The 12941-nt window shown below is 57.2% G+C and overlaps 2 protein-coding genes across 9 annotated transcripts in view; one reads left to right on the forward strand and one right to left on the reverse strand.

Moving 5' to 3' along the window:
* Positions 1 to 1583: 1583 nt before the first annotated feature.
* Positions 1584 to 10472, reverse strand: LOC124233872 (stomatin-like protein 1). Of its 6 annotated transcripts, none has more exons than XM_046651158.1 (7): positions 10257 to 10472; positions 8622 to 8728; positions 7396 to 7545; positions 6883 to 7086; positions 3682 to 3877; positions 2993 to 3202; positions 1584 to 2497 (listed from the first exon to the last, which is right to left on the reverse strand). In XM_046651158.1, exons 1-7 carry the CDS (start codon positions 10387 to 10389, stop codon positions 2304 to 2306), a joined length of 1194 nt encoding a protein of 397 aa, XP_046507114.1. In that variant the 5' UTR covers positions 10390 to 10472; the 3' UTR covers positions 1584 to 2303. The 6 variants fall into 6 exon arrangements, with proteins under 6 accessions (XP_046507114.1, XP_046507104.1, XP_046507130.1 ...); XM_046651148.1 differs by having other exon boundaries at positions 2993 to 3205; XM_046651174.1 differs by having other exon boundaries at positions 2993 to 3205; positions 10439 to 10466.
* A 2061-nt stretch (positions 10473 to 12533) lies between these two features.
* The window catches only part of LOC124235605 (protein PML-like), a 46748-nt gene continuing 46340 nt past the window's right edge, over positions 12534 to 12941 (forward strand). The window contains exon 1 of one of the 3 annotated variants that reach the window (XM_046653842.1): positions 12534 to 12802. In XM_046653842.1, the coding sequence (XP_046509798.1) occupies positions 12668 to 12802 (135 nt within the window). In that variant the 5' untranslated portion in view covers positions 12534 to 12667. The remainder of the gene's footprint in view (positions 12803 to 12941) is intronic. The other 2 variants (XM_046653844.1, XM_046653843.1) reach the window with 2 other exon arrangements.

The following is a 12941-nucleotide window of genomic DNA, read 5'->3' on the forward strand; positions in this document are numbered from 1 at the left end:
AAGAAAAAAATAACATGTATGATGTGTCTCGTCCAGCACGGGGACATATTTGGCACCCAGTGAGTGGGTGATTTTGCTTCCGCCTCCTACTTTAGGTTCCAGTTCCCCAAACCGGGGGGGCACAGCTGCCTCTTCTGTCTGTGTCCTCCCAGGGGCTTCCCCTCTGCCATGTCTTCTCTCATCGCCCATGGGGCTGCAAGTCTCAGGCATCACGTCCTCTGGAGGCCTTCTCTGGTTATCAGGTACCCTCTCCCTCCCTCCCCACACCTTGACCCTGTTGGGTGACTCCTCTTGTCCCCTGAGGACTGCAGGTCTGCTCAGTCCTCCAAAGCCCAGGGGCCCTTGAACCTGTGGGCGCCCTCTCCTGGAGCGCTGGTCCCCCCCAAGGAATGAGCTCCCCTCGAGAGGACGAGAGGACGGGGGCAGTCATGGCTGGCCACAGGCCTTGTTCTCCACCCACTTAGACATCCAGAAACATTAAGGTGATCCTCCCATGCTCGGAAAATAAAAATCTGAGATGTTTCCATTTCCCCTAAGCTTTCATGAGGAAAGTACCTGGGGCTTCCTCATTATCACTTGGCGGGCACTGTGTGGTAGCAATGGAGGAAACATGGATCGCTCACACAGGAAGCTGGTGGTCCAGCAGGGAGGGCAGGCACTTACGCAAGAACAGTGACCAGACATGGGGACTGGGCACAACGACAGCCCCGAAGTGGAGGGGAGCCCAGGCAAGAGGAGAGAGGATCATGCCCCACCAGGCCTCAAGGGTGGTGGGAAGGTGGCCGTTGGGCCTGGAGGGAAGGCCCTGCCTGGGCAGCCTCCCGTGAGCGGAGAGAGGGCTGGAGCAGGGGCAGCAGGCTGGGGCTCTGGCCCTCTGGGAAGAGGCCCTGGAGCTGAGACCTGAACCCAAGGGCGGTGCAGTCTGTGCTGGAAGGACCTCCAAGAGAAGGAACAGGCACCGGCAGGAACAAAAGGGCACACTGGACAGAGCCTGGTGCCGAGGAAGCTGGAGAGGGCCCTGTGGAGGAGGCCTGGTGCCAGAGGACAAGCCAGAGGCTGCTCCTCGAAGGGGAGGCTTGGGCTTCTGTGGAGGTTTTTCACAGGCCTCTTCAGGAAGTGAGAGTCCTTTCTTGGGGTCCCTGGGGTTTGGGCTGGAGCACCAGAGCAGAAGGTTGGCTAAGCTTCCGGGCTGGGCCCAGGCCAGACCTCCGTGGCCCGTTTCCTCACTTCTGCTGCTGGAGGAACAGTGACCAGGTACAACAGGAGGGAAAGGTGAGAGCAGGCCCAACTCCTCTCTTGAATGTGACACAGCCCCCACCCTGCCCCTCATTAGGTTCCTGTCTGTGGGACCAGCTCTGCCACACCCTACCCCCTTTCCCAGCAAACCTCTCCTGACTATGAAGAGGAACAGAGTGTCCTGTGCCTGCCCCAGGGCTTTGAGACTCTCAGCAGCAAGGGGAACTATGGGTGATTCAAGAGCATCATGAGGACCCGTGTCAGCTTCCGGCGCCCTGGTCTGGTAGGGGCATCGCTTCAGGGCCTGTCCTACCCACCACCCCCACCATGCCCCCATTTGTCTCCAATACATTGTAAACACCACATTTATTAGCGGTTTTCAAACCTCTGGTAAGAAACATAGGAACGGCAGGGCTCTCCTTCATGCTGCCCTGGGCCCCAGCCCCCCAGGCATGCAGGACGGAGCTGGTAGCCGAGTCAAGATGCCTTCAGGAGCAGGCCCAGGGGAGGAGCAGGCCCCACGCTTTCCCATTCTTACCCCCCACTAGCCTTGGCCTGGGCTGAGATCAGGAGGGCAGACCCAGCTCGAACCCCAGCCCCCTGCTCCTCTTGGTGGCCGCCTCCCCGCCCCCCAGCCTCTCTGATCCTCCACTCTGGAGCCTGCAGCCTGTGTCACATGCTTTGCTCCTTCACATGTGGACCAAGCCAGAGGCTGTCAGGCTGTTTCTGTGGGCCCTGCCTCTCCAGTCAGGGAGCCAGCAGGGCAGAGCAGGCCTGGCTCCTGTCCTTATACTGTGTACTCAGCTCAGGGCGGGGTGCTCGGCAGGGGCCCAGGATGGGCAACAGCTTGTCCAAAGACCCACTGTAGGCAAGAACGGCAGGGCAGCCTAACTTAGCTTCTTCCAGCTCCAGTGTCTCCCAGTCTCCATTTATTGGCTCCTGGCTGGGCCTGAAACTCCTCACGGCCTCAATAATCCAAGGTACAGTGCCAATGCCTCCTCCTCCAAGACGTCCCCCTGGCTTGGTGCCAGGTTCGGGGCTAGGCTATCGATGGTCAGCCAAGGCTGCTAATTCAAGGCCCTGAGGACAGCCTCCAGCTTCATGGCCACGGCCAGGTCACCCTTCACCTTCAGCCGCCCGCTCATGTATGCCCCCAGTGGTCGCAGCTCTCTGCACAACAAGGCCCGCAGGTCTGCCTCGGCCATCTCCACCACCACGTCAGGAATGCCGTTGGGCACCCCGTGTCCCACACTCCCTTGCCCTGTTGGGGGAAAGAAAACTGAGCATTAGTAGGGGGACAGCTGGATGGCAGGGGAAGAAGGGGTTCGCATGTCCCACTGGGAGGAGTGAAAAGTAGTGGCTAAGAGTTCAGGTTCTAATACGCTGGGTTCAAGTCCTGTTGGCTGTGTGAGCACTTAGAGCCTCAGTTTCCAACAGTCCCCAGGTCCCAGGCCCCTGGTGAGCAGCAGTGGGGAGAATACACTGAAGGGGTCAGCCGGGGCCCGGCACCGGGAGGCCTGCAGCACGCGAGCACTCCTGCGGTGGGAAGCTTGGCTACTGAGATGTCCTGCTGACGAGGACATGGCAGGGAGACATGGCCTGAACAACCACAGTCTGCACATGGTGTCTGAGCCCCTGACTGCTACGGGTCCGCCTGAAACTGTTGGCAGGAGCAGGGGGCAGTCTTCAAAAGGGCCCCGGGGCAGCAGGCTCCAAGTAACCTGGGTGGGAGGAGGGGCAGGGAGGGCAGCTGCACCTGTAGTGAGGTCCAGGAAGTAGGTGCTCTGGGTGCCACTGGGCAGGGTGACATTGAACTGGTAGCAGGCCCCGACTTGGCTGACCAGGGCCTCAGACAGGAAGGGCTGCAGAGCAGTCAGCAGCCCCTCGGCCACAGGCTGCTTCAGGGTGGGCCCAGCACCAACGTGAGGGGCAGGCGGCTCAGCTTCGCTCACCATCTCCAAGGTGTCTGCTGGGGGTGCCAACAGGGTTGGAAAGGGAGATAGAGAGAAGGAGGTCAATGTGCTGCCAAGGTCAGGATCACTGTGGCCTCCATACCTTTGTGGCAGTTCCCCCTCACATCCCCTTGAGGCCGGTGATCTACTTCTTCTGCTGAGAAGCCACACTTGAGCTTCAGCCTTCGCTCTTAGCCCCACTTTCTAAGCTACTCCACCCCTGAAGGTAAAACTCTCTGCCGGGTGCTGTTGTTTCCTCCTACAGAGGTTCCAGAGGCCTCCACATACTCACAGACACTTACAGACACCTGGGCTCTTCTCACTGCCTTAGCTCTGGTGAGCTCTAGAATCAAGGTGACTGGAACAGCTGGGCAGGGTGTGCACTGCACAAAGGTGCTTGGTTAAGGGAGCAAGTAGCAAAGCTCAGCCTGTGCTGCACACCAAGCTAAGTGCCATAATGAGCACCTCCATCCACCTCCTCAAGGTTCCTCACCTGGCCCCAGAGGTGAGGCACCTCCTGCCACTGAGGACATGCTTCCTCCAAGGAAGTGGAGAGCCAGCTGCTGGAGGGTGCTGTCCAGGCTGGGCCCAGCCGGGCTGTCCTGGGGTGGCTGGAGCACAGCCTCCACTGCCAGCTCCACGCGGTCCACCTCCAGCCCCCAGGCCCTGGTCACATCGTTGATCTCCAGCTGGAAGACAGTGTGGGGAGAAATGGAATTCGTTCAACAAGGCCTTCCGGATCACCTTCTTTGGGAGGCTGGAATGGGCACACATGGACACAGCAGTGTATGAGGCCCCCCTACGTGCCCTTGAGAAGGTCCCAGCCAGGGAGCACAGGCAGAGGGCTGCTACAACCCAGGAGTGGGCAGCTGGCAGTGAGCAACCAAGAGACAGCCGAGGCCCAGGGCGTGGGCCCGGGCAGGGAGGGGGAGTGAAGCCGGAAGGAGGAGTTCTCCAGGTGAAGGAGCATAAGGGAGCACCCTTCCAGGCAAAAGCCCAGACGGGAGGACCTGGAATGTTCGGGAAACGGCGAGTAACTGTAGTTCCATTTAGCTGGACCCTCCACCGTGGCCTGGGGGCGTGGAGACAGCTGGGTCACAGCCGGCTGCATCTGCTCACTTGGATTTATCGTGAGGCACAAGGATCCCCAGGGAGGAGTTCATCAGGGAGGTGACAGAGCAGATTTGCTCATTGGAAAGATTCCCCCGGCTCCTATGGGGACACTGGAGTGGAGGGGCTGAGGGTGGATGCATGGAGACCAACTGCAGGCAGAAATGACCCGAATCTGGTGTCAGGCAGACAGGTGGCTATGAAGCTGGGCTACACCAAGAGGAGGGGCACAACTCTGTAAACTATACGAAGCCATAGCAAGACAGGCAGAGCCACTAGGATTGTTGGTTGCCCGGCTGTCACCTCACTGTCAGGTTTCTGGCGTGGGTTCCTGCACGGCCCCTGAGTGTGGGTGTTCAACTGGAGAGGATACACAGAGAGAGACACAGACTAGGGGGTGGGCCGGGGAGAGAGAAGTTTTTTCTGATACATTAACCCTGAGGGGTCTATGGGAGAGACAACTAACTGTCCAATAGGCAGATGGATAAATGGGTCCAGGGCGCAGGAGAGAGTCGAGGCTGGAGCAGAGTGTTGTGAATAATTAGTGTCCAGAGACAGCAAAAAGCCCTGGATGGATAAGCTCTCCCCAGGAGGTCATAGAGGAGAAGAGGCCATTGACAGAAAACCTGGAAACGAAAGGGCAGCAGAAGAAGGAGTGACCAGGAAGGGGGAGAGGCAGGCGCGTGGGGTAACAGAAGCCAAGGGAAGCAGAGGATCCGAGAGTAGAGAAGGATGGGTCCAGAGTCAAAGGCTGCCAGCAGGTGAAGTAAGGGGAAGGGCTGAGGTGCCCCCTGCGCTAGTAAGAGGGAGGCCACCCTGACGTGGCCAGAGCTGACTTGGGAGTGTAGAGACAGGAGGGGAGGAAGAGGAGAAGAGGGGAGTGAGAGCAAGAGGGGGACTGGGGCAAAGGGAGGGCATGTGTCTGCGCAGAAAGGGGAGCAGGGAGGGAGGACGGAGGGAGGGAGCCGAGTCCTGGGCCCAGAGCACCGGCTGGGGTAGGGATGAGCCTCAGACAAAGGCTTCCAATGAGGCAGGAAAAGTAGCACAGACGTATGTAGATGAGTTTGAAGGAGTGATGCTGGAGGAAGCTGAAAGAGTTCCTGTCCTAGAGTGTTTTCTCCTGAGGATTAAGAGGCAAGGCCTGCAGAGTGATGGGTAGGGGTGAGGGAGGCTGGCCCAGGGCAGTGAGGGGTGAAGCAGCTGGCCTGGAGCAAGCAAGAGGTGGGGAGGGTGCAAACCCTCGAGATGAAAAGGACCCAAAAATGAAAGTGAGGATGAGAAATGGATGCCTGAACCAGGGCCTACAGGAGGGGTGCTGGGTTTCCTGAGAATTCTTCGTAACCACGGGCACTGACCCCACTGTACCTGGTGCCAGCTCAGTCTGGGCAATGGACCCTAAATGACTCCACCATCCTGGTGTGGGACTGACTCCCCCTAACTGCCTCTCCTGGCTTTGCCGCACCAAATCGACGTGCAACAAGGTGAGAGAATCTTTTCTCTTCCTGAAGGTAAATTAAATGGAATATGGCTTCATGGATAAAAATTGTCAACTTGTTGCCTGAGCTGTACAAGACTGAGCACTGGATTAGGGGCAGGGCAGATGTTCCGCCTCTGGCCCAGCTCTGCCCTTGACCACGGCTCTGAGAGGCAAGTCAAATAACTTCAGAGCCTTAGTTTCCTCCCTCCAAATAAAACAATAATACTGGCCCTCTTGCAGCAAAATATACAGCTGAGATCCACTGGGGCAGGTGAAAGGACTTCGTACACTGTAAACTGCTGTGCACAGGAGAGCTACTGTTACCGTCACAGATAGACTGTCACTCCGCTGGCTGATCTACTTCCTGGAAGGACTGAGACCTCCAGGACCGGTATTCCCGCACTCCCCTCCTGTCCTCTAACCCCAGTCCCCTGGGGAAGGCAGGGCTGAGGAGAATGAGGGGAAACTCCATCCGTGTTCCTGTCAGGACATGGGAGAAAGCACAAGGGAAGTGTGGTGCAGGGGGCACACCGCCACGGTGTATTCATTTCCACTCCATCTTGTCAAGAAGGGATGTGAGGTGAATTCCAGTGTAGATCATTGCTCATACATGGGGAAGAGGCCAGAAAAAGGTCCAAGTGCCCTCGAGTTCCTTTGTTCGGTTAGAACAAGGAACACAAAACTGCAAAAATGCACCGCAGGGCACGGAATTCCCCAGCAGGTGACTGGGCCAGGAGGGCCCCTGCTCCTTTCACCCACTTGCCTGCCCATGCGACTGCTGAGGGGCCCTGAGGCCCAGCGTCGTCATGGCCACGCCCGCAGAACAGTGAAGGTGAGATCTCAGCAGTCAGAGGCAGACCACGCCCCCATCGGGACCCCTTCCCTTCCCAGGGCAAGTTCGCCCAAGATCGCTAGGGGCCCTGACCATCTTCTGTTCCTCAACTCAGAGTTGCACCCAGACCACTAGCTCTTCAAAGGCTGTTACACTCTTGGACATATGGTAAACTGAGGCCCAGAGTGATCTGGTGCTTCGTGCAAAGTGCCCTGGCAGGCAGAGCCAGGCCCAAGTGCCAGCCAACGAACTCTACCGTGTGAGGTGCCGCCTACCAGGAGCTGGTCGCTGATCTTGAGCTTCTCCATCTGGATCTCCCGCAGAGGCCTCTTGAGCAGGGCCTTGGTCATGGCATTCTGGGCCGTCATGCGTGTGGCCATGTTCAGGTCCTTCACCGTCATCACTGACAGTACCGGGTCCCAGATGCGGAACTGGACGTCGGCCCCCACGGACAGCACAGCCCCATCCTTAGAGGCCAGCTGTAGGGGGAGGCCACGAAGGAGGAGACACTCAAGGGGCTGGGGCTGCAGGGAGGTGTGGCCCACTGAGACCACCCAGCCTGACCCACCCACCTGGTAGCTAGCTCCTCAAGGGCAAAATGGTGTCCCCAGGTGCAGGCAGTTATATATATGGAGCAAAGATGTTCTCCCAGCCTCGGTTTTCTGGTCTTTTCTCCAGCCCCCTCTCCCCACCCCTGATGGCTATTTACAGGCCAAGGTATGGCACTCACCATACACTCTGCACAAGCCCCCATTCCCTCTGTCCAGGGGAGCCAAGAAGCCCCTCACCTTGCAGGGAGGGACATTGAAGGCCCGTGTCCTCAGATCCACCCTCTGAAAGGAGTCAATGAAGGGCAGGAGCAGAACCATGCCAGGTCCTTGAGGAGTGCGGATCCGGCCCAGCCGAAACACGATCATGCGCTCGTAGGCGGGCACAATCTGTCCACAATGACAAGGGAAAGAGTTGAAAGTGGGGAGCCTGAGCTGGCAATAACAGGGCCCTCCCCCATTTCTCCCCTGGTCTTCGTCAGTGTGGGGTATCCTTAGCTCTGTTTTCAGATGAGAAAACCAAGACTCTCAGAGGTTAAGTGACTTGCTCAAACATCACACAGCCCCTAAGTGAAACTGGCAAGACTTGAATGTGGTTCTGAAGGACTCCAGAGGCCATGCTCTCAGCTACTACACTGTTTTGACTTGATCCTCAGAGAAACTTATCACTTCTACGGTCTGCAGCTAGACATGACTCAAACCAGGAAACTGTCTGCCCTTGAATTAGTTAGGAGAAAAGGTGGGGCTGCTCTAACAGCGACCCAAAGCAAAGGGCTTTGCCAACTTCAGATCCCTGGAGTCCTCAAACTAACATGTCCAAATTGAGAAATGCAGACCAGAGAGGAGAAATGACTTGCCCAAGATCACACAGTATTTGTTTCAAAGGCAGTTTTAGGACCAGGATTTTTAGGACCTTCTAAGGACTTCCTTCCAGACCACACCACCCCCTAAGGCTTTCTAGAGCAGGTGACTTGCCTAGGGCCACACCAAGGGCAAGGCCTGCCTGGACTTCCACTTTCCCTGCAGCTTTCAGGTGTGAGCCTCAACTCTAGTTCATCCTTTTCCCATCTGCACCACCCCTTGCTGAAAATGAGGCCTGACTTCCTTTTACTACTCATTACCTGCTTGGCTAAGTTGAGTGTTTTTCATTTCTAATTTAGCCTAACCCAAAGGGAGGAAGAATTGGCATAGACATCTGCACCACCTTAAAGCCAGCGTCCAGACCCCTGGACTGGGGAATTTAGGAAGACTTGTTTCTACGACTTACTATCTCCCAGGATGACTTTGGACACGTCTAAGCCTCAGTTTCCTGATCTGAAAGATGAGAATCAACAATCCTCGCCCAGTCCATTTCACAGAAGTATGGTAACATAATATTCAGGGGAAGGGGGCAGAGGACTTATCCACCAATGCCAAAGCCCTCGGTGTGGCCCAACCACCCTGGCGGCTCACTCAGTCAGCCTCACCTTCAGGGCAAACCAGCCAGAAACGGGGAAGGTGATCAGCAGCAGCAAGAACCCCAGGAAACTGATGAGGCCGTGGCAGAGGCAGGAGGGCCAGCTCTGAGGTGCATCTGGGGACAACAGAACAGAGGCAGTCAAAGAACACCAACAGGTCTGGCAGGTCAGGGGCAGGCAGAGTGAACTTGGTCAAGTGTGCCTTTTGCTTCCCTCCCCCTTCAGTGGCTCCTTCCTTCTCCGGGCTCTCAATCTGCCTCCTTGCCTGACCCTCCCATATCTTTGGGCAGGTGCTAGTTAAGGACTGTTCCCTCCTCCCACACATCAAAACTAATCTGTGCCAAGTCCTACCCTCACAAGGCCTATTTTCTGCTAGGCAACGGCCATCGGATCTGAGAAGCCAATCCATGTGATGCTGTCCTCACCAGGCTGAGAGCAGGAGTCAATCCTCTTGTCTGATTTATATTGCCTTCCCATACCTGGCACAGAGCCAGGAGCACCTGGGCCTCTGTAAACATGTGCTGGGTTGAACTTGAAACTGCTGGCATCACACATTCCTCCTCTACCATCAGCCTCAGAGGGGTGCTTTCAAGGAGTCCCTTTGGAGATAATGCCTTAGCCTAAAGGGATAAGGCATTAATGGCTCATCAATAGGAGCCATAGATGAGGGCTAAGACATTCTTTCTCGGCTCACAATTCTTCCCCCTACTTTAGTGCCCTAAAGACTGTCAAATGTGTGCTTCACTTGAAGCTGCTTCAGGTGGGAGGGGGAACTAGGAAGATGTTCATCTGAACCAGAGGTCCTGGCCCCGAGAGAACCAGAACCCCGGATGAAAGTAGAGCTGAGACAGCCCCAGAATCTGGGATGAGGTTATTCTCTGCTCCCCTTCTCCTCCCAGCCTTGGACAGGAAGCAGACAGGAACCTTGCTCAATCCTCCCAAGAACCCCAAACCCTCTAGGCTCTCTGAGCCTCAGGATAGCTGACCCATGTGGCCACTGCAGGAAAGGAAGCCTCGGATAGGGGCAGCTGTCATTACAGGAGGGTCAGGGAGGGACCAAATCCTCCAGGGTTTGGTTATGAGGCTGAGGAATGTGGACTCTGACCTGTGGGCCAAGGGAACCTCTCAAGGCTTTGGAGCAAAACAGGGCCAGAGCAGACAACAGGCAGCTGAGGGCCTGCCTTTTTGGCCCACCCATCTCCACCAGGTAACAGGGAGATGCTGGAGCTCAGGGCCTCTAGGGGTGTCCCCTGGGGTGAGAATTCTGCAATTTCTCTGCAGCCAAGAGCCCTCAGTGTGCTGGTGACCTCCTATGCCTAGATCTTATTTTCTTCTAGGCAAAATGGGAACTTGCAACGGCTGCCCAGACCTAAAGGGCTGTTAAGGGCCGAGGAGAAATGTGATGGGGCGAGACTTCTTGTAAGATGAGAAAGCTCTGAGGCTGCAGCGTAGTCCCAGGAAGGGTGGATCAGCGCCAGCATCCCACGCCCAATCCAGGCCTTTCGCCACATCGTGTCCCCTCTCGGTCCCTCCTCTTAGAGTGCAAGGGCGCCAGACCGGCTGACTCCTGAGAGGCAGAGACTTCGGGCCCGGGGATGCCGGCCGGTGCCCGCCCCGGGTCCGCCGTGCTGGGTGGCCACTCACCGGCCCCCGGCCCCACGCCGCCCCGCTCCGGGGACAAGCAGCCCTTCTGAGAGCCCAGGAAGCCGAAGCTCGACTGCTGGAATCGGTCAAAGTCCCCCAAGGGCAGCGCCCGGTACCCCGACCTGCTGAGCATGGCTCTGGACGCAGGGCACACCCCCGACCCCGCGCGGAGCCGGGCGCACCTGCCGGCCCTACCCCGCCCCAGCCGGCCGCACCCCGCCCCAGCCGGCCGCCGCTTCCGGCTTTCCCTGCGCCGCAGCGGCGCGGCCGCGGCCAGGAGGAGGAGCGGGCTGGCCCGGCCGGCTCCCGCCGTCGCACCGCGCCCCCTGCGCTGGGAGGCCCGAACTGCGGCCGTAGGGCGAGGAGGGAGGGCGGTCTGCGTTCCTCGGAGCCCGTAGGAGTTCTCGCCTCCTCCTCAGTGCTCCCACTCGGCCTTAGAAAAGGAGCCGGAGGGGAAGTTGGGCCTTGTAGCGAGTTTTTCAGGAGCTGAATGTTCTCCAGAGTCAAGGAAATTCTACCAGCTTCTCAGCACTCCCTCTCCAAACTCACACACTGGGGGGTGTGGAGAGCCGTTGTCTAGAATTATGGTCTCTCCAGGGCATGGTCAGCAAATTATTCCTCTTCGTGTCCCCACAGCCCAGAAAACGAGGCCTAGCACAAAGTGGATCTCAGTACTTATCTGTTGATCAGGTCACCGAGGTCAAGGCCGGGCGGGAGGGCTTGAACTTTGGCACAAAAAGTAAGAAATTTACTGTGCAGACCTTGGGGAGCACTGCAGAGTAAGGAATGAGGGGATAGCACAGAGCTACCTGGGTGGGTCAGGCCCTGCAGAGCATCACAGAGGTGAGGCTCAGAAACAGCATGCCCCTTGGTCCAGGTGCCCAGAGGTATAACTTGCCTTTCCAGGGCTTGAGAAAACCCAAATGCAAATAGCAAATTTACTCTGAGAAGCACTAACTTCCAACAGGGTGTTAGGGCAGCTATCTTCCAAAGGGAGCCAAGAAGTTAATAAAGCTGTCCTTGTCTCAGCCACATGCCAGTCCTACCTCCTCAGGCCCCACAGGCCCCCAGCCATAGTCAACTTCCAGGTCCTTTTGTAGATGGCTGCTCACCATCTTTGGCTTTTCCTAGTTGATGGCCTGATTCTAAAGCTTTAGGGGTGCTGATCAGGCTGGAGGGTAGGGCAGGCTCCTGAGCCTCACACAGTCCCCGGGAAGTTGAGTCTCTCCCGATGTCCCCTCCATACACACCCCAGACTATAAGTTTTACAAGAGCAAGGCTGGGTCCCCATCCCCACTACTCTGTTCTAAGCTGGAACTAAGCACAGAATGGGTATACAGGAGTCAGCGCAGTGGTTGGGATGGTCTGAATGGATACACTGGGCACTGGCCCAGTGAGGCCACTTGGAGTTGCATTTTCTGCCCCCACCAGCTGGGGGTCTGGCTTGCTTCTCCACTGGCCAAGAGCTAACTTGCTTTCTCATCACTCTCCTCATACTCATTCACCAGGTCTCCTTCTTCCCTCCCCACCCCCTACTGCCTCAGATTCATCAGCCTTTCCAACTGTCACCCAAGTCATCATCCTGTTCCTCTTATCTGCACTCAGTGTCCTCCCAGTGTCTCTCAGGTTGTCAGAGTGACTGTCCCAACATGCAGAAGGGATCGTGTTGTTCCTTGGTTCCAAACCAACTGTCCCCCGCAGAACTGGTCCATCTTCTTAGCTATGATCTTGCCCAGACCACTCCTGGGCTGACATTGCTCATGGGTCCCCTCTTAGATCTGAAAATAACCAAAACTACTTTCCAAACGTGCTCTCGTATTTCCAACCTCCCTGCCTTTGCACATGCTGTTCTCTCTGAGTGTTCCCCCAATCCCTGAATCCCCTGTGAATTCCCACCGTTCCTCCAAGTCGCAGCTAAAGGCTCTCCTTTCCAGCCAGTCCCAATACTTTGTGAAAATCTCAGTTTAGGGACCTGCTCTTCCACTAGATCAGGGGTTCTTCTAAAGGAAGGGCCATGTGTGACTCGTCTCTGTGCCCCCAGTTCCCAGCTAGGGGCTGGGACAAAGCTGTGCCAGTGTGAGCTGAATGTGTGGCTCGCAGCCGAGGCTGAGGGCTGCCTCCCTCCTGCTCAGCCCTGCCGCTATTCCTTTACCCCCAGGTCAGCTGTGCATCTACTCCTCTCCTCCTCTCTCCTCCTCTCCCCTCTGGGTGTGTCTTCAAAATTCAGCCTGCCTCTCTGCCCCTAGAACCGCCCCCAGCTTCTGTCTCACTTCCTCTTGGGGGGCGGGCTCTGAGCGGGCACCTCCTTTTTCCTACTGCTTGAGACTCAGCCATCTGGCGGACACGTCTTGTTCAGCTTCGCTTCCCGCCCTGCAAGATCAAAACCGAGAATCGAAACTGAGCTGGGCTCCATGCAGCAGGACCCTGTATCCGCCAGATCTCCGGGGCCCCCTCAGGACTCTGCGCTGCCCCACGCACCCACCATGCCTCCCCCGGAGTCCCTTTCAGAAGGCCACCAGCCCAGTCCCAGCCACTGCCCCACAGAGGTACTACTGGGTTTGGGGAGATGGGGTTGAGGCCTTGTTGACTGGCTGTGGTGGAGGGGAGAGGTGGGAAGGAAAAGGCAAACTTGGCCAAGTACCTTAAAGAGTGACACAGAGGGAAGACCAGATCTTGGGGTCCTGA

Source organism: Equus quagga, chromosome 2 (genome assembly GCF_021613505.1).
Source record: "Equus quagga isolate Etosha38 chromosome 2, UCLA_HA_Equagga_1.0, whole genome shotgun sequence".
NCBI classification, from domain to species: Eukaryota; Metazoa; Chordata; class Mammalia; order Perissodactyla; family Equidae; genus Equus; species Equus quagga.